The sequence below is a fragment of the Amphiura filiformis genome, chromosome 10 (genome assembly GCF_039555335.1).
Source record: "Amphiura filiformis chromosome 10, Afil_fr2py, whole genome shotgun sequence".
NCBI classification, from domain to species: domain Eukaryota; kingdom Metazoa; phylum Echinodermata; class Ophiuroidea; order Amphilepidida; family Amphiuridae; genus Amphiura; species Amphiura filiformis.
The window spans coordinates 67,651,299-67,677,896 of record NC_092637.1 but is presented as its reverse complement, the minus strand read 5'-3'; the positions used below and the strand labels follow the sequence as shown (position 1 = coordinate 67,677,896).

Here is a 26,598-nt window from a genome sequence, read left to right as displayed (position 1 = left end):
CTTCAAGTTGCTGGTTCCTTCTATATATATTAGAAATAATAGAATTATTGTCAACACATAAATTTTCCGTAAATTTTGACAAAATCAGTCATAACTGGCTGGGTATAACTGGGTAATAATTGAGTTTGAATTTCGCGCTGGGATCAATCCCATGCGCAAATGCTTGCTGCTACCGTTCATGTCATGGACTGAATAAACATGATCGAATAACAAATTAAATACTTGTTTGTTACATTCCCTATATATTCTTGATTCATTGTAAAATGTCTGATTAAAATAAATATCGTCTTGCAGTAATCCCAAAATTAATAAAAAAACGCCGATTTCATCAAATCCAGCCCATATAAAGGTTTTCATATTTAGCGCATTGCGGTAATACGTACGTTCTTTCCACACAATCACGATTGAAAGAAATAGATACTTTATTATGAAATAAATACAATTTAGACTTAGCAGACCGTTATTTGATGGAATTCTGAAATCTGAATAAAATTAAAATATTGTCGCTTGTGTCATGATTCTTTAATGATAGTACAATCAGTGTACGGTACTGAAAAAGTGAAACATTCATGTTTTATGGATTACCGAACACGATGCGTAAATTGCTGCTGAAGTGCAGGGACGGATATGCACAAACACAGCGACTCGCTTCGGTGCTTCGTCCTCTGTGTTTCATGGGGTGTTTCAGCAAATTTGATCAATCGTTCCCTTATATTTGGAACATTTACAGGAATAAATTTTGCTGATGAAGTAGCAATAAGTTGGAATTATCAGAATGTGAATATCAAATTGGTCATTTTGTCTGCAAGTACAGTACAGTCGCGGATACTGAACACTCGGCGTAGTGAGACTCAGTCAGTCACTGAGCTCATCCCGTATATGGTCGAATCCAACCAAAAGTGTCCACGGGTCAAAAATAAAAGTCCGAAATAAAAATGTCTCCACAATTTTTCCTTTTGCCCATTGATTGATGACATATTGGCCTTATAGGAACCAAAAGTGCCATTACTAATCTTGAAAAATAAATCCAGGACGTGTGATAGTAAATGTGATATCAAAACCCAATGTTACCTACGAATACCACTAGGATGCTTTCACTATCGCAATACTAATCAACCTAAAACAAATGGAATATTCCCATTAACGCTTTTTTCGTGTAATGTAGACCACAGGGTGTCAGGAAAATGCTAACTCAACCAGAAAATATGTGTTTTATTTTTATAACGCGATCAATATGATCTTAGTCAATTTATGCTAGTTTATTTTTGAAAATGAAGTTTAGGTCAGTTTCTGTATTTTATTTATCAAATGAGTATGAATCAATTTACACATTGTATAAGAACGAGTATGATATATGTTTTCAAGAATATTAGGAATTATACGCATACACCTAACACTTTATATAATGAAAAGGTGAAGAAACCCGGGTATTCGTAGGTAACATGAGCGATTTAACAATATCTATATTGAGTTTATAGGTTTAAATTTTGCTATTATGGTAATGAATTAATAAAATGGTAGTTTTAGATCCCTTTCAGATGGTACGTCCAAATGAATAAATGCTATTACCTTAGATCAAAAATTTTGTGATGCTTTTAGCAAGATTTTGACCACTTCATTTTGATATACAAGTAGTTAATCAGCAATTTTACATAATAAATAATTGTTGAATGAATCCGTATATGGGTAATAATAGAGTCCTGGGGTACCGCTTAAAGTTGTTGACAATTAATTTCCATTGGTAGGGACACTTCATTACACATGTCATGTATTATGCTGTATTCGTAAGTAACATTTCAGTATTTGTAGGTAAGAATTAGACTTTTGGTGGATATCGCAATCAAAACTTCATTTTATAAAGCACTTTGAATGTATTATTTTCTTTATGTGCGTTTATTGATACTTTAGACCCTATTATGTATTAATAATGTCGGTTCACAACGGTTGAAAGAGGATTGAAGTAAGAAACAAAGGCACTAAAGTGACTTTAATTTGCTTAATTGCACACCAATCGCTTAAAACCGTTATTGCAGACTTGTGAAGTCCATCTTGGAGTCAGTTACGTCTTGTGGCCTTTCGTTTGAGGGCAACTACAATTAGCTTTATACCAGGGTCCATCAATGTGTTGTCTAGATCATGAGACAATGAGAACAGTCGTTTTTTCCATGGTATTCGTAGGTAACCTTAGCGAAAACGTCAAAAGTTACCTTCGAATAAATCAATTTGTACACAAATTACTAGGAAACCAGAAGGTCGGTAAACATTTAAAATGAAGCACACATGACAGTTGACAAATCCAAGTATTTATCCCTTCTAATCTTCTTTGAATCTGATTTTTCTTTCAAATGAGCAGACCGCCGTCTATTTCAGTACATATTTTCACCAATTAAGCCGTATTCAGTTTTGCATGGTGGGCATGTATGTGAATTCGCAACTTTCATTGACATATGATTTGATAGCAAACATACAGGCCTTCGTTATGTACCAATATGGGCATTGGCATGAATGGCAGTGTTTCACAATACTGTCATGATGTTAAAGTGTATTCGTAGGTAACATTCGGTTACCGAAATTTACCTACGAATACTTGCTTTTATTGTTGACATCTCAGAAATATTTAAACGCAGGTTATTGAAACTTGGTAGAAATAAAGAGTGTATTACCCTGCACCTATTGCTTAACTATTGTTTACTATTCTCTCACTTTGTGGAAATGGCACAGCTTTTAACATGTATTCGGAGTAATGCATATTTTTACCAAACCTACCTTTGTGCCATTTAGAATTTCTGGCAGCTAAACACAATAATAAAGATGTCCGAATGCAATGCATTTCAGTATTGGACATATCAAAGCTTGTATCAATTGCGCATTTATTAGTAATTTCCATTTTTTAAAGATATATCTAGTGCTATGAAAAATTGTATTCGTAGGTAATGTAAAAAAATACCACTCAAATAATTATCACAAAAAATTCATAATTATGCACAAATATGTGAAAAATTGAACAGGCAATCTTTGAATACACACCTTTCAGGAAATCAATTTAGATTCAATCCAATGACTTCTTTTCATAACTGATTTAGATGTTTTTAAAAATACCTTAAGAAATATTTTGAAAAAATGGGTAAAAATAGCATGTTTTGGGGTCTCTGTGTCTAAGTTTTTCACAGAAGGGGTCTTATTATATATGGCGCGAAGCGTATGATCAAAACGAATAAACACAATACAAAAACGAATGCCAATTGATTAATACTTTTAAGTTATGGCCCTGAACATGCCGTGTACACTTTTCGTTGGATTCGACCATATATCTATACGAGTTCGCCTATCATACATGACCGGATGTAAAGCTAAGAAATAATTAAAAAATCCTGTACATGTACCTTATTCTATTCCTTCAGTTTCTCATTGCGATAAGTTCATCTCAACTTGGTGTGACGATCTGAACTGGTAGCACTAGCAGTTATTTTTTTGTAATCTGTTTTCATTCCGGTTCTTCGGCGAATCTTCGCTCTTCGTGCTCTACTGTAATATTCCCTATGCATATCGTGGATGGCTTGGCCTATCCCAAATCACCCCGGCCAGCACTTTTCCCATTTTTAAATCCACACACTTTATTCAGGAACTTCATTCTTAATTTGATCATGATATTTCCTTCATGTTATTCTTATTTTATTGAAGATATTTTTCATGTAAAGTAAGTTGACAATGACTGAATTCGTGCATTGGCCGGATGCATGCCACAGTAATACACGGACATTGTGTTTACAATCAAACCCGGAAGTAACTGTGTGTCCCTGGGCTGACGTCATCAACGAAAGCGCCCAATTTGAACGATTTCGTTTTGTAATTTAGGGGGGGGGGTGCCAATATCCAATCTTTGCATGGAGATTATGTCTAGCCTGGTACGCTATGCAAATAAAAAATATTATTTTCTGCTTCCTGACATCATAAGCTTTCCATTGATATATAACTTTATTTTCAATGAGGTTCACCTTTAAAAAACAAAACAAAATTAATTACATTTAAGACTTTTAAAATAGCGTAAAATATCCGTGTCTATCTATATGTGACCGTCCACGGCGAATGAGCCGTAAATTCCTCCCCCGCTCAATTTTGTTTTATTTCGTGTTTAAAAAATAAACATCATAAACTAAAAAATGGTATATCATTTGACTTCAAACGATATCCAGAAGCGGTTTTATGGTTTGTTAAACTTTGCTCCTTCAACAAAATTATAGCTTTTTACGTTTTTACATGTGTCTCTTTTTCCACATTGTTGGCAATAAATATCAAACAGTCATAATTGGCGGTCATTTCAAATCATCCCCAAGTCAACGAGGTTTAAGAAAGTTCTCTCATTGTTAATTGTTGGTTATGCATACCTGTACAAAATACAATGCCTGGTAACCCACCACTTGAACAGGATTTAGCAATATAAGCAAACAAAGACCAGAGCTATTAAAAGTTGTATAGCCATCTAAGGTAGAAGCTTATTATCCACTTCAACAATAGGATTATTGATTAGTTTTTGACTATCGAAATGAGACGGATGTCGGGCCAGCTTAAGTTACCGATGAATTTGACCTTCGTACACATTTTACACCGTAACTCAGAATACAATTTAGGGAATTTACGGCTCATTTGTGCTGCCGGGTCACATATTTGAAAGTTTGTTTCCAAAAGGCGCTAAATTCAATATCTGCCTTGTGTCACATTTTCGGGTCTATTTTAACATTTTAAATTTATTTATTTATTTATTTATTTATTTATTTATTTATTTATTTATTTATTTATTTATTTATTTATTTATTTATTTATTTATTTATTTATTTATTATTTAACCTGGGGTGGCCAATCAATGCACTGGCACTGTTCTCCCTTGGTTTTTAATGCCATTTAATGATTGGAATGGATATTTTTGTAACTCTAGCTTATTTTCTAACCATTTTCAACAACATTTTGTCACCTAATAATTTTCTAAAGCAAAGTTTAAAAATTGGGTGCCATTGGATTTAGCTCCTTTTGAAAAAAAATTATTTTTTTCTTCGCACGTGGCAGGTTAAAGAGTTTTGCAATTATTTTTTAAAGATAACCAAAAAATTGTTATAACTATTTTAATGGTCCAATGTTATTAGATTGGCAAGGTTGCTGCTACTCTTAGAAATATCTGTGAATTTTGCACAAAGCAGCCTAACAAATAGGTACGTCATTCATTCACTAACAAGATGGAATTTAAAACTATCGCCTAAGTCTAAAACTCATTAGAAACAATTGTTCGTTTCAGATTTACCATCGCCATATATTACCAATGTAGGAGGAATGTTTGTTACATTAAGTTGGGACGAGCCTCCGCCGGCACTAGAAAGCAATCCTTCAAGAAACATTACGTATTATGCTGTCACATTCACTCCACAAGATGGCGGGTCTTCACGAACTGTTTACGTTCCTGCTGAAGCTGGTACAAATTACACGATTACAGGATTGGAACCAGAAACGATGTATAATATTGAAACGCGTGTAGTCATAGAGACTGGAGGACAAGAAGAGCCTGAGCCCTATGATCTTGGAATACCTCCGCAGGTTTTCGAAACGTGTAAGCTACAGACGTAAAAATATTAAAAGTAATAATTTATTTAAGAACGTACTAAAATTCATCTTAAATAGACTTATGTGAAGTTCTATAACGTTTATACCTTTATAAAAGAATTTGTATGTTTATGTTTTTTTAGTATTTGCTCAAACAACAGCGCAAAGTTCTACTGTAGCTACAACGTGTGCATCAGATGAATTTGTCTGCGCTGATGGAACGTGCGTGTCCAAAGCATGGGCGTGTGATGGGTTTGAAGACTGTGCTGATGGCAGTGATGAATACACAGCATTCTGTGCTACCTGTCCATTCCAATTCTATTGTTCAAGTGGTCGATGTATAGACATACAAAATGTTTGCGATGGAATAAACCAGTGTAGAGATAACAGCGATGAATCCCAAATTTGCGTCGGTAAGCTATGAGGGAATAAATTCGGTAACAAGTCGGTAAGCTATGTTTGAAATGATAAGTCCAATGACATATTTAAATTGTTGCTTTGCTCTTTGCATGAAATTCATGTAGATCACAGATAATATATAAATAAATTCCATGTTGCGATTCTCCTTAACATTTGCTTACGGCATTCAGAGTACGATAACGGGTGGATGGTTCGTACCATGGATGGTGTTGGTCAGATTTTAGATGGTTTCATTTGGATCCTTCGTGTCCGATCTTAAGAGAAAAAAAAAGAGAAAAAAAGTATGTTTCGTCCTGTTGGTAATAGCAACCATTTTGGAAATTTGTAAGAAACCACACCTCAACCCCTTCGTAGTACATGTTACAAAATTTGACTAGGGTTAAAGATATGTATCACAAAACCTGTACTAGGTAAATACATATACATTTCTTAAAGCCTTGTGTGATATGTTCCACATCGACACGCTCAATTAGTTCCTAATTTGTACTTTTTGCATGGTTGAAATGCCCAATGGTGTACTAAAATACAATAATAAACGACTAAGCCTGAAGTGATTTTATTATAATAAAATGCAAGTTTAAATAAAAATTGGAGATTACCGGTTTTATCACGAGTTCATCGATCGATTGATGTGTAGAATTGCATCAGTGACGTATAAACGGTGTGTGTAGTGCTATTCCTCTTACGTCTTATTTATACGTCCCAGCTGTGTGAACCTCAATAACAATCCGCGAGCTAATATAGCCATTATAGGCGCTGGAAGGAAATAACAATTTTCTTTGTTATACCTCATTTATGGGCTCAAAATATATAGGAGAATATAATGTGATCAACTAACATTTTGTGGAAAACAAATAAGAATATATTCTTTATTAAAATCGTACATTATTGTTTTAAAAATTGATCAATTTTATCATTATCATTACATGTACATTTAAATGAACGTAAACCAATATTTGAAAGTTGCAATAAAATCCCATTGCTTTGTTTTCAGTGTCCAGAGAAAGAAATGTTGTCAGCTTGTTTCGTGAATTTTGGAGCAGGTCAATGATGTGATAATTAAAAAAAAATATCATTGTTTACCTCATCCCATATTAAACATTTCTCCTCTATCCTGTGATATCAAAATAAGTACAAACATTCCCCACATAATGTCGTTATGACGTCATAATGTGAGCACGCCCATGCAAATTTGGGAAATTCTGGCTATGTACAAAAGTATAGGTAAAATTGATTTTTTTTTCTCTTACATATAAAAGGAAATGACTATTTCAACCTAACAGATCCCCATAAACCTGATTTCTCAATGACCACCCTTTCGTCTTTACAAACATCCAAGCAAGTGTGCCATGGACTAGTTTTTATTTTGCGCTTTACAATAAAATGTCCATTTGAAACAGAGGCCTCCCTCCATGCAACAAGCTGTAAAACACGTTTAAAAAATGCCCGTTTCAGATCTACCATCGCCATATGTTGCCAATGTAGAAGGAATATCCGTTACACTAAATTGGGCCGAGCCTCCGCCGGCATTAGAAAGCAACCCGCCAAGAAACATCACACACTATGCTGTCACATTAACTCCACAAGATGGCGGGCCTTCCCAAACAGTTTACGTTCCTGCTGAAGCTGGTACAACTTATACGATTACAGAACTGACACCAAGCACGATGTATAACATTGAAACCCGTGTAGTCATAGAAACTGAAGGACAGGGAGAACCTGAACTGTATGATCTTGGAATACCTCCACAGGTTTTTGTAACGTGTAAGCTATAACCATATAGATACAATGTATTCAAATTCAAATTTGATTCAAAATGTATTGAACTGTAAGCTTGAAAACACCGACGTTAATGCTAAATGTATTAAGTGTAATTGTTTTTGTAATGTAAATAATGGCTGTGGAGACATGAGCTAGGAAAGAAACAGCATGAATCCGACTACATGTAAAGCAAAGCTAACAAACAAGACAACATAAACACGTAAGCATCTCTCCACACACCACTACATACAACTTGTAAGGCATACCATATAGATCCTTCGCATTAAGAAGCAATTTTTGAGTTATTGCTACTTTATGAGCTAGATTAGAGACGTAAAGGTCCACGGCTGGCCGGCTGGTTGTGTGCAACAATCCTAAAAATGAGCTTCCACGTCCATCACCTCTGTCTAGATGAAACCGGGTTATTTCACGGTTCACTAGTATGTCCTGATTAGATAGGCAATGGTATAAGGAGAAATCTATAGCATAGAAAATGCAAACCGAATTTATGTTGTTGTTTTTTGTTGCTGACTTCAGCTCCAACGTGTCGTCCTGATAAATTCTTCTGCGCTGATGGACCATGTGTCTTCAAAGACTGGGCATGCGATTCGTTTGTTGACTGTGCTGATGGTAGTGATGAAGACAACGCTTTCTGTGCTACCTGTCCATTTAAGTTTTTCTGTTCAAATGGCCAATGTATAGACAAACAAAATGTTTGCGATGGAATAAATCAGTGTAGAGACAACAGCGACGAAACTCAAATGTGCGATATAGGTAAATGATTAAGAAGGGTTGAAATTGATAAACCCCATGGCATATTGAAACATTGCTTTGCATGACATTCTTGTACTTTCGTGTTAACCCGACGGGTGAGTACAACATAGACCAATAAGCCATTTCATAGATTACTTTTAATTGAATAATTAATAGGTAAAACATCCAAAACCAATGCTAATTTGTTGATTCTACTACAGGGTGAGTAAAAAAAAAGTGCAATAGAGAAAAGAATCCATTTTTATTTAAGAACCGATTTAAACTTTTTAGGTTTTAAAACATTTTATAAATGATATATCCATTAGTGACATTGTGTGAAAAAACCAAGGAATTAGCATTTACCGTTTTGTTTTTATGGCACATTTTATAGCGATACCCAATTTTTATGTTTGTCCAAGAAACGTCTAAAATTTGAATGTCAGACCACTCTGTGTAAGGTAGATCTGGAACAACTGCTATTTACTTAACCTCATTGGCATTGAAATAAAATGTAGCACCCAAATTGTTATTGTCCTTGGTCTTGTTTAAGGAAAAGAAATATTATTTGTTGTCATTTTCATTTTACATTTACTTTAAAGATGTTTATTCTCTATCAAAAACATACACATTTGTAGGCGGATTTTTTCAAATGTCGAAATGGAATGCGCGCAAATTGAAGTGGAGTGAATTATACAATATCCAGTAAGTTGGACATATTGGGATTTAAAAAAAAATAGAGTTGGAGTCGAGTGAGGTATGAAGGACTTAAAGTAATGTTAGAAAGTTTGTTTGAACAGAACAAAGAAATTAAAATAACGCAAAAATCAACCAAATTTAAGTTAAAGTCAGTTTCAGAGCTGGTGCCTTTATCGTGCATTGTGTGCTCTAATTCAAAATGCATGGTACCTCGTGGACAAATAATGAAATTGGGTATCGTAGCAAAAGGACTCATCAAACTTAAACGGTAGATGTGATTGACTTCATTCACAACAGGCGACTATTGAGTGTGGCATTTATAGAAACTTTCAATAATTGGAAAGTTCAACGTGGTTCTTACATAAGTATCGATTCTTTGCTCTATTGCACTTTTTTTGACTCACCCTGTATATCGAACTCAACGGCGAACTGCTCATGGCATCCGGATCTACATGCCTAATCTAAAACTAAACGCATCCCAAAAAGAAAGTTTCCAGTTTGATTTTGGTCCATAAGTCAAAGAAGGTGTGTTAAATCAATGCTTGTATGTAATATGTAATATGTATAGGGATGCTGGAGCGAGAGTTCCCGCCATTCCGTGATGCACTTTTCTTTTTGTCTGCTTTGGCGCTTTTGTGTAGTTTTTAAGACTGTATTTTAAGTACCGGTAGTATTTTGTAGTTTTAAGATTGTATTTTTCATGGTTTGTAAAGCGCCTTGAGACCCTGTTGGGTTAAAAGTGCGGCTTATTATTATTATTATTATTAAATCCAAACTTACCAAAAATATGTTACAGATAAATTTATTCCACATAGTTTGATACCTCATTTGTGACTCCTCGCCACAACTGAGCCCGGATGTCGCCAATCATCATTTTTGAGATATTCAACCAAAATATTCTGCTTGAAATTAGCTTTAAAATGATGTATATCATGTCTATAGTACTTGACATTTAAGTAGTGAAAAATCAATAAAACAGTCAATAAATCCTTTCTTTCCTATTGTTTATTGTTAAGTTCGATGGAGCATATCTCAATAGTGGCACTGGCGACATCCGGGCTCAGTTGTGGCGAGGAGTCACATTTGTCCAAATCGGATGACACAATGTTGAATACACCTACACAGGATTTGAAAGTTGCAGTATTTCCTATTGATGTGGTTTTCCTGCTTCTTTTAAGGGAAGGGGTATGAACGTTTGGACAGTATTTATTGTGGGACATTAGAGCACATCAGACATATCGAATTGCATTCTGAATACGAAGAATGTCCTTCTGATATCAAATAATTTTGATTTTTTGAAATTTGCAATGTAATACACATTTTATGGCAAATCATTAAAATTTATATTTTGATATTTAACAGTACTTGAAGTAAACTTTATAAATCTGATGATTTATACTTAAAGTGTATGTAGGTGGGATGAAAAGCCGACGATCAATTGAAAATTTTGACCTTTCGTATTGAAGATATGGATTTTTTTTCCCAAAACACCAAAAAAACAAATAGGTCTTTTGGGGAAAAAATCCATATCTTCAATATAAAAGGTCAAATTGTCAATTGATCGTCATTTTTCCTCCCAGCTACATACACTTTAAAATATATCATTACATTTATATAATTTATTTCGAGGACTGTTATATATCAACAATTTGAAAAATATCAAATTTTAATAATTTGTCATAAAATTTGTATTATATCGTGAATTTCAAAAAATGAAAATTATTTGATATCAGAAAGACATTCTTCGTATTCAGAATGCATTTATAACGCCAAAGTGTCGTCAATTATGTATCAATTTGGACAATTAATGCGGTATCAAACTAAGCGGAATAAATTAGTGAATATTATCAGTCATCCAGGTAGAAAAACATAATAAAATGAATATTGAATCTGTTCATCTGGACTTACTATTTTTGATAGCGACAGTATCGCGTCTCATCCGCATCATCAGGCTGACGTCATACCATCAAGTGTGTCACAGGTCAATGGTTCATCATCTGATCAGTCAGCCTGATGATGGGTCCTGGATGAGACGCGATACTGTCGCTATCAAAAATAGTAAGTCAAGATGAACAGATTCAATATTAATTTTATTATGTGCGGAATAAACTTATCTGTAACATACTTTTGGTAGATTGTGATTTAACACCCCTTTTTTGACTTATGGACCAAACTCAAACTGAATATTTTCTTTTTGGGATGGGTTAGATAATATTATTCAAAAGCATATTTAAAGAGCACATTTTGTAGTGTTATCGGGAACATCGCATACAATTTTGGTCTTTGGTCATTGAGCAAAAAGATATTTATGATATTAACTGATTTTTTTTGAGGATGTCAAAATAGTTTTGCATTTACCTACAATTGTATACATGCCTTCAAAATTATCAATTTCAGCAGAAATTTTTCCTATTTTTAACAAAAGGTTACTTTCACAACAAAAGCTCTTTTAGAAAATTACCATCAAAGTCCCTAAAATCTAGTGTAAATAAATTAATTTTTTAGCAATTTCCCCTGATTTTACATGCACACAGCAATGTTCGTCAAACAGCTTCAAACTGATGAGTCCACCCTAATGCAGTTAAGTGTTAAACTCATTAAAATGTTCGTTTCAGATTTACCATCGCCATCTATTGCCAATGTAGGAGTAGGGTCCGTTTTACTAATTTGGGACACGCCTCCACCGGCACTAGAAAGCAACCCTCCAAGAAATATCACACACTATACTGTTACATTCACTCCACAAGATAGCGGGTCTTCACAAACTGTTAACGTTCCTGCTGAAGCCGGTACAAATTACACGATTACAGGATTGACACCAGGAACAATGTATGACATTGAAATTCGTGTAATCATAGAAACTGAAAGACAAGGAGACCCTGAGACCTATGATCTTGGAATACCTCCGCAGGTTTTCGAAACGTGTAAGCTACAGACGTGAAAATATTAAAAGTCATAATTTATTTAAGAACGTACTAAAATTCATCTTAAATAGACATATGTGAAGTTCTATAACGTTTATACCTTTATAAAAGAATTTGTATGTTTATGTTTATATTTTTTAGTATTTGCTCAAACAACAGCGCAAAGTTCTACTGTAGCTACAACGTGTGCACCAGATGAATTCTTCTGCGCCGATGGAACGTGTGTTTCCAAAGTATGGGCGTGTGATGGGTTTGATGACTGTGCTGATGGCAGTGATGAAGACGAAGCTTTCTGTGCTACCTGTCCATTCCAATTCCTTTGTTTAAATGGATTATGTACAGATACAGACAATGTCTGTGATGGGCGAAATCAATGTAGAGATAACAGCGATGAAACTCAAATTTGCGATGTCGGTAAGCTAATAAGTAGGTTTTTAAAATCGTCGGTCGCAACACAAAGTGGCGTACGTGAAGGACAAAATACGTTTCCGTTCAAAACGTTTTTGAAGGATATGCTACTAGTATCGGAGTCGATACCCGGGGGGGCACTCCAACTTTGGAGGTGACGCGTATGTAGGGCTGTTAAGACCCCCTTTTTCAGCTCCGCTGTCACCCAAAGACCCCATATTTCTTTTACAAGCACATGCTCTGTCAACCAAAGACCCCCTATTTTTCCATTTGATCTGTCACCCAAAGACCCTTACAAGTTCAATTTGAACAGCAACTTTCATTTATTACTGATTTTGTTACTCATTTTGAAAAAACAATGAAATTTGAAGCCATTTAGAACTAGAAATTCGATTTTCGAGGTTTTTGTGGCGCTGGTTCGGCTCTCACCCAAAGATTCCATTTAAGAAAAAAGGTCATGTTCTCACCCATTTTGACCTTCGTATTGAAGATATGGATTTTTTTTCCCAAAACACCAAAAAAACAAATAGGTCTTTTGGGGAAAAAATCCATATCTTCAATATAAAAGGTCAAAATTGTCAATTGATCGTCGGCTTTTCCTCCCAGCTACATACACTTTAAGAATATATCATTACATTTATATAATTTATTTCGAGGACTGTTATATATCAACAATTTGAAAAATATCAAATTTTAATAATTTGTCATAAAATTTGTATTATATCGTGAATTTCAAAAAATGAAAATTATTTGATATCAGAAAGACATTCTTCGTATTCAGAATGCATTTATAACGCCAAAGTGTCGTCAATTATGTATCAATTTGGACAATTAATGCGGTATCAAACTAAGCGGAATAAATTAGTGAATATTATCAGTCATCCAGGTAGAAAAACATAATAAAATGAATATTGAATCTGTTCATCTGGACTTACTATTTTTGATAGCGACAGTATCGCGTCTCATCCGCATCATCAGGCTGACGTCATACCATCAAGTGTGTCACAGGTCAATGGTTCATCATCTGATCAGTCAGCCTGATGATGGGTCCTGGATGAGACGCGATACTGTCGCTATCAAAAATAGTAAGTCAAGATGAACAGATTCAATATTAATTTTATTATTTGCGGAATAAACTTATCTGTAACATACTTTTGGTAGATTGTGATTTAACACCCTTTTTGACTTATGGACCAAACTCAAACTGAATATTTTCTTTTTGGGATGGGTTAGATAATATTATTCAAAAGCATATTTAAAGAGCACATTTTGTAGTGTTATCAGGAACATCGCATACAATTTTGGTCTTTGGTCATTGAGCAAAAAGATATTTATGATATTAACTGATTTTTTTGAGGATGTCAAAATAGTTTTGCATTTACCTACAATTGTATACATGCCTTCAAAATTATCAATTTCAGCAGAAATTTTTCCTATTTTTAACAAAAGGTTACTTTCACAACAAAAGCTCTTTTAGAAAATTACCATCAAAGTCCCTAAAATCTAGTGTAAATAAATTAATTTTTTAGCAATTTCCCCTGATTTTACATGCACACAGCAATGTTCGTCAAACAGCTTCAAACTCATGAGTCCACCCTAATGCAGTTAAGTGTTAAACTCATTAAAATGTTCGTTTCAGATTTACCATCGCCATCTATTGCCAATGTAGGAGTAGGGTCCGTTTTACTAATTTGGGACACGCCTCCACCGGCACTAGAAAGCAACCCTCCAAATATCACACACTATACTGTTACATTCACTCCACAAGATAGCGGGTCTTCACAAACTGTTAACGTTCCTGCTGAAGCCGGTACAAATTACACGATTACAGGATTGACACCAGGAACAATGTATGACATTGAAATTCGTGTAATCATAGAAACTGAAAGACAAGGAGACCCTGAGACCTATGATCTTGGAATACCTCCGCAGGTTTTCGAAACGTGTAAGCTACAGACGTGAAAATATTAAAAGTCATAATTTATTTAAGAACGTACTAAAATTCATCTTAAATAGACATATGTGAAGTTCTATAACGTTTATACCTTTATAAAAGAATTTGTATGTTTATGTTTATATTTTTTAGTATTTGCTCAAACAACAGCGCAAAGTTCTACTGTAGCTACAACGTGTGCACCAGATGAATTCTTCTGCGCCGATGGAACGTGTGTTTCCAAAGTATGGGCGTGTGATGGGTTTGATGACTGTGCTGATGGCAGTGATGAAGACGAAGCTTTCTGTGCTACCTGTCCATTCCAATTCCTTTGTTTAAATGGATTATGTACAGATACAGACAATGTCTGTGATGGGCGAAATCAATGTAGAGATAACAGCGATGAAACTCAAATTTGCGATGTCGGTAAGCTAATAAGTAGGTTTTTAAAATCGTCGGTCGCAACACAAAGTGGCGTACGTGAAGGACAAAATACGTTTCCGTTCAAAACGTTTTTGAAGGATATGCTACTAGTATCGGAGTCGATACCCGGGGGGGCACTCCAACTTTGGAGGTGACGCGTATGTAGGGCTGTTAAGACCCCCTTTTTCAGCTCGCTGTCACCCAAAGACCCCATATTTCTTTTACAAGCACATGCTCTGTCACCCAAAGACCCCTATTTTTCCATTTGATCTGTCACCCAAAGACCCTTACAAGTTCAATTTGAACAGCAACTTTCATTTATTACTGATTTTGTTACTCATTTTGAAAAAACAATGAAATTTGAAGCCATTTAGAACTAGAAATTCGATTTTCGAGGTTTTTGTGGCGCTGGTTCGGCTCTCACCCAAAGATTCCATTTAAGAAAAAAGGTCATGTTCTCACCCAATGACCCCATATTTTTTACATTTTGCTCTCACCGAATGCCAAAAATCATGCTCTCATCCAATGACCCCATATGTTTACATTTTGCTCTCACCGAATGCCCCTTAGTGCGAAAGTGCCAGCCCTACACCTATATCCATTTAATATTGAAGTGTCCCCCCCCCCCCCTGGAGTTGATACTCCTCCACGGTTGTCTCTCAGTGACCCGATTCCATTTGTAATTGAAATTTAAGGCTCAAACTAATAAACTGTATCTTTAATAGTTAATCAGAAATAACTATTATTGGATAATAACTAGCTCTATACGCCACTATGTAAAACGGAAAATGTTGAAATCATTCTACGAAATGATATACCCAATGGAATATCTAAACATCTCCGTTGCTCTTTGAATAACATTCTTTATATCAGAGACTATCCTACTTTAATTCCATGTTGCAATTCTCCTGAATACCTACGTCAAACCTAAATAAGAACATAACGGGTAGGAAGTGGTCATAGCCTTTGTACCTAATTTATAAACTCATAATATAAAGCATATTTCGTAGCGTTGGTGTAAGACAAATCGTATGGTCTATTTTGGTGATTTAACAGGGAAGGATTTTTGTGTTTTAATTGTTTTACTTAACAGTTTAACCATTTAATTGCATCCTCTGTGTAAACTACAAATTTTTGCTAGAATCAACTTTGATTCACGCAAATATGTTTACGAGAGTGAGAAATAACGGCCTACATCTTGTTTTTTTGTTTTGTTTCGGTCCATGGTCGACACATCACACACAACCCCCATCATGCTGCTAATTCTAAAACTCTTGGGGGAAACAATTCGTTTCAGATATACCGTCACCATCTGTTGCCAATGTAGCAGTAGGGTCCGTTGTATTAAGTTGGGACAAGCCTCCGCCGGCACTAGAAAGCAACCCTCCAAGAAACATCACACACTATGAGGTCACATTAACTCCACAAGATGGCGGGCCTTCACAAACTGTTTATGTTCCTGCTGAAGCTGGTACCAATTACACGATTCCAGGATTGAAACCAAATACGACGTATGTCATTGAAACTCGGGCAGTTATAGAAACTGAAGGACAAGGAGAGCCTGAGCCTTATGATCTAGGGATACCTCCACTGCTTTTTACAACACGTAAGCCATTTTATTCAAACTCACATTGCATTGAAAAGTTTAGCTTAAAATGATATGTTAATGTGAGGTGAGATAGTGTTATTTGCGAGCGATGACGAAAAAAGCATGATCCCGAACACTGGTACGGTGATACATAGCCCACCATTCAATCATATACACTACTGGTAAAACCTGCAGACAGCCGAATACCAAAACCTGGACGAGTATAGTGAGTGAATAGAATTGAACGTAAGTCGAGAAGTAGACATAGAAATAAAAAATTATTGTGCATCACATACGAACATTTTATTTGATTCGGTTGACTGGTTGCGAAGATATTAACGATTACATAATGCGCGCATCAATGCAGTTCATTCCAAGTTTGAGCACATGCGTTTTTTCATACTCGCGCACCGCTTCCGAAAGTTTGTCTATCTCATTAAATTTAGTCCACATTATCTATTTTATAATCCGACGGTGTTATGTTATTCATGCTTTCACTGAAGATGATAACATTTTGTCCGAGAAAACTTTGATTTCTGCAATTAGAAGCTTTCCAAGTTTAATTCTTCAGGTTATGCAAATATTTTAAGTTTCCAAAGAACATTTGAGCAACAAATGACAATGACCAAGTGCTTACAGTTAACGTGTGATTTTTGATACCATGCAACATTAATATTGAAGTTTTAAAAGATTTAAACTTTGCATTACAATTTCTGCGAAAGATTCCAATAACTTAAATGTCTGTGAGAATTGTTTTAAGCCAGCTGGGGTTCTTTTATGCAATAATTCTTTATACAACATTAATATCAACATTAACGAAAATATTTACAAGTACCGAGCATAATCTTACATGCAAGATTTCAATATCGTGCTGGTTGTTTTCAAATTTTAGCAAAACATTTCATTAATATGATCAAAGCAAGTCATGATAGGATTAAATGTAACACAATAGAATCATTATTGTAGCATATTAAGTATTGTAGCATTTAATGTCCTTTAAGTATTCTAACCCCTCTGTTTTCTTAATGATCAATGTAAGATTATAAATCTTAAAACAATAATTTTAGATCAATTATATTGTAGCTTTGATTGAAGAGTAGAAGATTTATTAGCAGTACATAGTAATGTGGTATCATCGGCATACAGAGTACATTTGCAATCAACACTATTAGAAAGACTAAATAAACCTAAAATGAAGAGGACCTAAAATAGAGGGTTGTGGAATGCTAATATTCATTATCGTCATCAGCCGTATTCAGCCCACTGCAGGACAAAAGCGTCCACAGGTTGGCACCAAAGATTCCTGTCATTTGCTTTTGTCATCCACCTGATCCCTATGAAACTTGATATCTCACCCCTCGATCTGACTTTCTGTCTGCCTTAGTGTCTTGAGCCCAGCCAAGGCCTCCATTCTGTGACATCATTCTTTGTCCATCTATTATCTGTTGATCTTGCAAGATGGCGAGCCCAATGCCAATTCTTCATCTTTATTGTGTGGATTATGTATGTAACTTCTGTTTGGCTCCTGATCCATACCACTGTTTTTCTATCCATGTTTAAGTTCCGTTAGTCATGGGCATGGCTGGTAATACCCATTTGGTTGAAAACCTTTCGTTTTAGACAAGTTGGCATCTTACTTCTCATGATGTCATTGAGCTTACCAAATGCACACCAACCAGCCAACCAGTCCTCCTTTTTACTTCATCCATGTGATTGTGAGTCATGTTGATTAGGTGTCCTAAGCACATATTGGTCCACCTTTTCTATTCCTGTGTTCTCTACCATGACCAGCTGTTCTGTGGCAAACTGGTTGGACATGACTTTCGTCTTTTTATGTTAATCTTTAGTCCCACTTGATTACTTCTCTGATTCAGATCATTGATCATTTCTTTTAGATCTTTGGCATTGTTTGATATTATGACTATATCATCTGCCAACCGTAGGTTATTTAGGTTGTCTCCGTTTTATGCAGATGCCCTTACTTTCCCAGTACATGATGGCGCCCTACACGGCAGCTGGCGAGAGAAAATAGCTCTGCAAAACCCTTCTTTTATGATCTTTAGATTCGAACTTTTGTCATAATTTTTACACTGGAACATTTCGTAAGTACTCAAGTAACTTTTGATTCATCATTATTGCTAGTGGAACATTTGTGATGTCATGCGATCAAGCAAAATCAGTTGGAACTCGGAAATAATAAATTTTCAGTTTCTTATAGGATAGTAACAAACATTTGCAAAGTTGCATTTTGCAGAAACTCCATTGCAATTGAACAGTCAGTTCCAAATATATGAGCAATTCAAGAGTTTCCAAAACAACAGAAAACAAAAAGAAATATTTCCTTTGATTGGCTATATCTCAAAATCAATATTTCCGAGTTCCGACTGATTTTGCTTGATCGCATCACATATGAGTTTCTCCTGACTGCATTGCATTGCCATGTAATCAAAGCACACTATATTTTCGTCTCTGGATCGATTCTTGATCGGTTACCTTTTGGTCAATTGGTCACTTGTCTGTATAGAACTTTTGCGAAGTTGATCACCGGTCAATCACTTGTTTGCATTTTATCCCCCGGGATTTTATCACAATGCGTCCATTTACGTACAGTAGGAGAGTGCTGTTCAACATTGGAAAGCATATCAAAAATAATAAGAACCTATATCGTTTGAATGATGAAACATTTTTGAAACTGAAAGAATTAAACATTACTGCGAAGCGACGCGGCTGTCGTGCAGGTGTTAACAAGCCCCGCAAAATCGAAACATCTCATATTAACAGAAACTTTGATCCACATCAAAAAGCTAGAACTGTCAATTTGCTCAATTTACAGGGTGTTCCAAAACAAAACCCGTGTTCGCCGTCTACTAAATATGCCGTTTGGAATGCTCGGTCCATGAAAGCTCCTGCAAAGGCTCCATCGCTTATTGACTTTGTTATATCGAACAAGCTCGATATCCTTGCGATAGTTGAGAGCTGACTAAAACCTGATCATGCTAAACCCACGCGTCTGTTATCAGACCTGGAAAACGCTCTTCCGGATCATGAATTCCACCATATTCCACAGTTGACCAGAGGTGGAGGCAGCGTTGGCGTTTTGCTTCGGAAAGGCTTCAAGATCATTGTCAATACACCACCTAGCTTCGAATCGTTCGAGCATATCGATTTGACCGTTTCCTCAAACTCTTCGGCTGTTCGTCTGTTGACCAAAACTAAGGAAATTAAACGCGGGACATTTGAACGTAAATGGCGTAAATCCATCTACAGACCACCACCATCTAAAGTGAATAAACTGAATTCTGGTTTGTTCTTCACTGAGTTTTCCACGCTTGTAGAATCCGTGTCTACTATATTAAACTACTCCCGCTGTGATCGGTGGTGACTTTAACGTGCATATGGATGTTCCCGATGATCGCGATGCAATCACTATGAGAAATCGTCTTGAGTCCAGTTCTCTTGAGCAGCATGTCCTGGTCCCAACTCATAAGAATGGTCATTTGCTCGATCTTCTCATCACAAAGACTTCTGATTCAATCGCTTCGGACATCAAGCTGAATGCGAGTTTGCCTTCTGATCACGCCGCAGTGAAATGTCTTCTGAATATGTCACGACCACCTGCCACCAAACGGACTGTGACATTCCGTTAGCTACGCGAAATCCAACTTGAAGATTTCAAACAGTATATTGTTACTTCGCCTGTGGTTACCGATCCCAAGGACGAAATTGATTCGCTTTGTACACACTTTGATGTGAGCGTCAATATGTAGAATCTGGCCTGACAGTTCATAAGCAGATTTTTCGTGATGCATGGACACAGCTAAGACTAACTATCATAAATCTAAGCTCTGCAACCTTGACAGTCGCCAGCTCTTCCGCGAAGTAGACAAAATCTGCTCGTCAAACACTTCTAAGATACTTTCTTCTCATGACAATGAAGAGCAACTCGCTAACGACTTCGCCGACAAGCTAGATAACATCTCGCGTACGGACTCCACTCCCGAAACACCTCTGCATCAATCGACCTTCTGCAAATTCGCACAGGTATCTTAGGAACAGGTGCGTACTATCGTGATGAAAGCTCCATCGTCGTCTTGTCAATCAGACTGTATTCCGACCTGGCTGTTAAAGGCGTGTTTTCTTGAGCTCCTGTCCTGTATTACTAAGATCGTCAATCTGTCGCTGCAATCGGGAACGTTTCCATCCTCCTATAAAATTGCGCGTGTGACACCATTGATAAAGAAGGTTGGCAAAGATCCGGAGGATCTCGGCAATTATAGATCAATATCCAACTTGAAATTTCTCTCTAAGGTGGTTGAGCGTGCAGTAGTGACACAGTTGCAAGACTTTATGCAGCAAAACGGTCTCTATAGGAAGTTGCAATCCGCGTATAGCAAGTGCCATTCTACAGAAACTGCACTACTCCGTGTGCACAACGACATTCTTCGTGCACTGGACTACCATAGAAACGTTGTGCTTGTTCTGCTTGATCTCTTGGCCGCCTTCGACACTATTGACCACCACATCCTTCTAAGGCGGCTGAGGGATCGCTACCTCATTCCTTTCTGATCGCAAGCAATATGTTGCTGTAGGTGACAGTTCTTCTGCCAATCATATCCTTCACTATGGTGTTCCTCCGGGGTCAGTGAGCGGCCCTTTAAATTCACCATATATTCTGCTCCGTTAGAGGATGTTATCACCGGTGATGATGATGTTGACTTTACCCTGGAAGAAATGCCTGGCCAGTTGAGTAGGCTGGAAAATTGCGCTCGCAATGTAAAATCCTGGACAACGTGAAATTACCTTCTATTGAATGACACCAAAACAGAAATTGTTCATATGTCGTTTTGTGAAAGATACGCCATCGATTTCATCTCTTACCATAGGCCAGTCTGAAGTTAATAGCATCGTCAAGGAAGCCAGAAATCTTGGTGTCGAAATGGACAATCACATGACTCTTGCACCTCACGTTAAAAATGTATGCTGCTCTGCTTGCCATGCCATCCACAAGATTGGCCTGATTCGGAAGTATATCGACAGATCAACAGCCAAACGCCTTGTTCACGCCTTTGTGACCTCGCGTTTGGATGCCAACAACATCCTTCTCTAAGGACTTCCTGCTTCAATTCTCGAAAAACTTCAACGTGTTCAAAACTGTGCTATCCGTCTTGTTACTTGTGTCAAGAAAGACTGCAACATCACCTCTCGTCGTCGTGAGCTTCAGTGGCTTCCAATCAAGGATCGTATCGTCTTCAAACTTCTTCTACTCACATATAAGTCACTACATAGTATGGCACCATCTTACATATCTGATCTCATCAAAGTTCATGTTCCCCAACGCATTCGTCGGTCAAACTCAAAACTGCTTCTTAATGTGCCGTCCAGTCGCGAGGTTTCGACGGCCTACTACGGTGAAAGGGTATTCTCCGTTACCGCGCCAACTTTGTGGAACAAGCTGCCTGCACGCATCCAGAAAGCGGGCAGTCTCGCCATCTTCAAGAGACTTTTAAAGACTTTTTTTGTTTGACAACCCGTTGTAAATATTTTTGCTGCTTTTCTGGTTTTTAATTGGTAGTTTTTAATATGTACTTTCTATGTTGTAGTTGTAAGTTTTATCTTTTGTTAAGCGCCCAGAGGCCTTTTTGGTGTTGGGCGCTATATAAGTGCGTTGTTGTTGTTGTTGTTGTTGTTATTGTTGTTGTTGTTGTTGACGTGTGATTTCTTGAAGTGCTGCATTAAACAGTTCAGGAGAAATGGTATCACCTTGTCGCACCCATCGTTGGATAGATATCTTATCTTATCTTACTGCCTGGATCTCAATGCTATCAAAAGCTTTTTCGTACTCAATGAATCCAAGGCACAGTGGCTTTTCAACAATTTGGTTTACGACATGAAGGTGATCCATGGTCATGATGGTAGAATCCCGGGTAGAATAGCCGCTCCGAAACCCCGCCTGTTCCCTGGGTTGGTTGAAGTCAAGGATGTTGGTGATCCGATTTGTGAGAACTTTGGTGAAAAGTTTGTAGGTGATTGAGAGTAAGCTGATTGGCCTGTACTTGTTCAAGTCTTTGATGTCCCCATTCTTGTGGATGAGAATTATAAAGGCATTATTCCAACTGTCCGGTGTCCGGTTAGTCTGGATACATAGTGTGAATAGCTTTGCATGCTCTGCCTTTACTGCGCCGCCTCCACCTTTGAGAATGTCAACTAGCACTCCATCTTCTCCTGGTGCTCTTTTCATGTCATTGAGAGATTTTTCAACTTCGTCCACTCCAATTGGTGGTGTATTCTCTCCTGCACTTTCAACGTCTATAATTGGTGGAGTTATTTGGACTTTGCTGGAGTAGATATCTTGGTAGAACACTTCTACCCGCTTGATGACTAGTTCTCTGTCTGAGATTATGTTTCCGTCTGTCCCCTTCAGTGCTATAATTTGAGATTTTCCAGTGGCAAGTCCTTGCTTGGCTTTCTTGTAGCGTTTGTTTATGTTCAAAAGTTTTCTGGATCATCTTTATGTTGTGTGCTCGGATTTCATTTGTCATTCGCTTCCTTAGGAATAATTCTGTGTACCCGATATGTTGAATTCCAATCGTGTTCTTCATTTCCCGTCTCTTTTTCATCATTTCAAAATTTTGAAATCTTGTCAATCTTTTTTTTTTTTTTACCCTGCTGTCTCCAAAGCACAATCTAGGATTGTGTTTGTAAGTCCCTCATTTACATCTAGGTCTTCTGATATTAACCCTAACACCCAAAACTCTTACAAAATCTTACGATGAAACATTCTGCGCATGCATGAATCCCAGGGTCTGCGATGACGCAATCACCCGAAGTGTTATATGCTCACGGAATTGCTGGCCGGGCAGCAATAACCCGTGTGTACCGGTCCGTGATCGTGTGGTTGGCATGCGGGGGGTCAAAGGTTCGAATCCGGGGGTGCCAAGTCAAACATTCTTCTTCTTCTTGACTTTTTCGGATCTTCTTTGACTTCTTAATGTTCTTAAAATCAGATAACGTGGCGTTAATGTTGACAGCTAGCGCTTTATTACCAAGATATGATTTAAACCACTCAAGTGTTGACCTTTCAAAGGATAGTAGTTAACACAATCAAAAGCCTTTTTGAGATCAAGAAATATTGAACCAGTGACTTGGCCATTATCCATATCCAACATTTAGAGAAGTTGCTATTGACCGGTTCTCTGATATAATACACATAGAAGTATAATATAATTGATTATGTGTAACTCTTTCATGATTTTGGAAATGAGGAGCAAGGCAGAAATATGCCTACATTTCCAACATCTAATTGAATACATGAATACAAAAGCCACCCAAGTCCATGGGAAGTAATTTTGAGAGAAAAACCTGTGTATCATTTGAATTCCTTCGGTTAGATTTACCTGGTCAATATGGTAAATTTTACGTGCAAATGAGTGGATTAACCTGTATTAGGTATGACGATTAGCATTTCAGGGACTTCGTGGGGTTCATTTTAAATTTTGGACTTGGGTGGTTTTTTGAATCATATACAAAGGCAACAATGTTAGAATGAGATTACCACTATAAGGGTAGTAAGATAATACAAAATAAAGCACACAGGTATGTATAATGTTGATAAGCATTCTGCCATGTAATATAAACCACACACTTTCCTTTATTAAACCCATTTTTTTTTCAAAAGTCACTCGCTAGCAATGAATGTGTTACAAGTGGACTTTTATACATACTGGATTTCAATCAATGTGTTACAAGACTCAAATCATGGAATTGGGTGATTCTTTCATACATGCTCTTTTTCACATGCTCAATAGACACAGAGGATGAATTTGAGTTGTTCTTTCAAACATATGAAAGACCTATGTATAGCAACAATTTCCCATGCTTAACTCAATTTGGCCACAGTATGGACTTCGGTGACTTTTGTATTCATATATTCAATTAACCACCTGCCTTAAAAATTGGGCCAATTGGGCCAACTTCCAATTTGTTGAATAAACCTATGTACATAGAGAAAGATTACAGATATATGTATATAGAATTATTACAACAATAAGGTGCAGCTATATAGTTCCAACAACTTGACACTAACACAATCCATATCAGGTGACTTATTGTTTGGAATATCACAAATATACTTAAATACAAACTCTGGGGTAATATAACTAAAGTTAAAATAATAAATTCATGAACATGAATTTTTCATGTAAGAGGAACTAAAAATATAATTTTTCAGTTCTATTATTTCACTCTTGTGCAATCTGAATTTTTCTTTCTGAGTGCTTCTCTGTTACAAACATCCTCCCTCTTGATTTAATTATCTCATTTTAAAGATCCTAAATTCGGTAAAAATGGGTCACTTTTAAACAAATCGGCTTTTGTTACAATATAAGCGGTACGCAGATGAAAAGTTATATTGTTAATACCCTGGGTCACATGCAACTCAAGCGTAGTGTAGAGAGAATACATCCTGATGCATTCCCAGGTGGTTTAATATAGAAGGCTTTAGCTGTCTATGTACAATTGTTTATCACCCATCTGACTTTAGGCGCTATATTTATATAAACTGAATGCCCTTGCTGATAAATTACGCATCAGAATGTATTAAATAATGTACGATCTTATACTATGAAATTGGTTATTTTTTTAAACCTGATTATTTAGCATTTTTGTAACGTTTAGACAAGTCCCATTTTGCACTTGAATGGAATCAGCCAAATTCGTTGTGTTTGTAGGTCAACAGAGCAACTTTAGTCCCTCATAGAACTCCATGTTAAACACCCAAAATAGCAAGTGGAGGTTTCACTTTACCTTGATATTTTTGTTTAAAATGCACTGTTGCGCAGATCCTTCCCGGCAGTTATTACTAATATTATTTCAGTATTTTGGGAACAGAATAAAAACATACAAATCGTACATTATGACTTTAAGGGATCGGATAGCAACGTTTGCACAGTATTTTTTGTGGAACATGAGAGTGCATCATACATATCGAATTGCATTCTGAATACGAGGAATGTCCTTCTGATATCAAATAATTTTGATTTTTTGAAATTCGCGATATAATAAACATTTTATGGCAAATTATTAAAATTGATAACTCTTGATATTTAACAGTCCTCGAAGTCACCTTTCTGAATCTAATGATATGTACTTAAAGAGTATGTAGCTGGGATGAAAAGCAGATGATCAATTGAAAATTTGACCTTTTGATTTGAAGATATACATTTTTCCCCAAAACACGTGAAATTTTAGACGTAAAATTTTAAAATGATAGACGGCTTTTCTTCCCAGTGTTACGAGTCGTACTGACTCATGGCCAAAATCACCTTTTACCCGAACTCACACGAATGCACAACACAGATACACTGTTTGATTAAGCTAACAAAATCTAAGTCTTTAATTGAAAGCAAGTTTTAATTGGTACAATATATGACAACAAATGCACATACACAATAATAAAATATAATCACTCTTTAACTATTTAGTACTTAGCCAGCATTCTTCTTCTTCTTGATGATCATAAAGAGTTATTTCAATGTTCTGGACGGCTGATGTATATCCTTATTCTCTTGCCATGCGAAAATCAGCGAAGTCCTTTGTACACATGCATTGATAAATATCCATGTGAATAAAATCCTCACACAAATCTCCTGGCGCATTTTCCGATAAAGTGTTCAAAAAGCCAAATCTGTGTCGCTCATAGTTTCAAGTCGTATGCAGACTTGTTCCGTCAGAAAGAAATGACTTTTATTAATATAACTAATACTTAGGAATTGCTTTCTAAAATGTGTGGGGCTAGAAGTTGTAACATGCCTAGAAAGTATAAAACAATAAAGCTGATTATGCATATGGATTGTTTTCCTCCATGTCGCCAGCCAAGGTGCGTTCCTTATAATGTGTCCCTGTTCGCTATACATGCGCGCATAATAATGGATTATAGGTACTTTTCATTAGCAGGTATCATGCCCTAATTATAAAGTATAAAACATCACAACGCAGGTTTTACATTTTTTCCAACAGGTCTTTGAGATGATGTCGCCAATATTGTTCACAGAAACGTTACCATATTTCTAATGGATAGCAATCTGTCAAAATAATTGGCTATGTGA

At 36.4% G+C, this 26,598-nt stretch overlaps 2 protein-coding genes across 2 annotated transcripts in view; both read left to right on the top strand.

Moving 5' to 3' along the window:
• LOC140163295 (uncharacterized) overlaps positions 1-19,877 on the top strand; it is a 28,270-nt gene extending 8,393 nt beyond the window's left edge. Inside the window, exons 6-15 of the mRNA XM_072186692.1 lie at positions 5,288-5,596; positions 5,733-6,002; positions 7,465-7,773; positions 8,308-8,544; positions 11,835-12,143; positions 12,285-12,557; positions 14,191-14,496; positions 14,638-14,910; positions 16,205-16,513; positions 19,516-19,877. Coding sequence (XP_072042793.1) covers positions 5,288-5,596; positions 5,733-6,002; positions 7,465-7,773; positions 8,308-8,544; positions 11,835-12,143; positions 12,285-12,557; positions 14,191-14,496; positions 14,638-14,910; positions 16,205-16,513; positions 19,516-19,877 — 2,957 coding nt within the window. The remainder of the gene's footprint in view (positions 1-5,287; positions 5,597-5,732; positions 6,003-7,464; positions 7,774-8,307; positions 8,545-11,834; positions 12,144-12,284; positions 12,558-14,190; positions 14,497-14,637; positions 14,911-16,204; positions 16,514-19,515) is intronic.
• The window catches only part of LOC140163202 (uncharacterized), a 155,810-nt gene that overhangs the window by 122,864 nt on the left and 6,348 nt on the right, over positions 1-26,598 (top strand). The gene's annotated exons all lie outside the window — the stretch shown is intronic.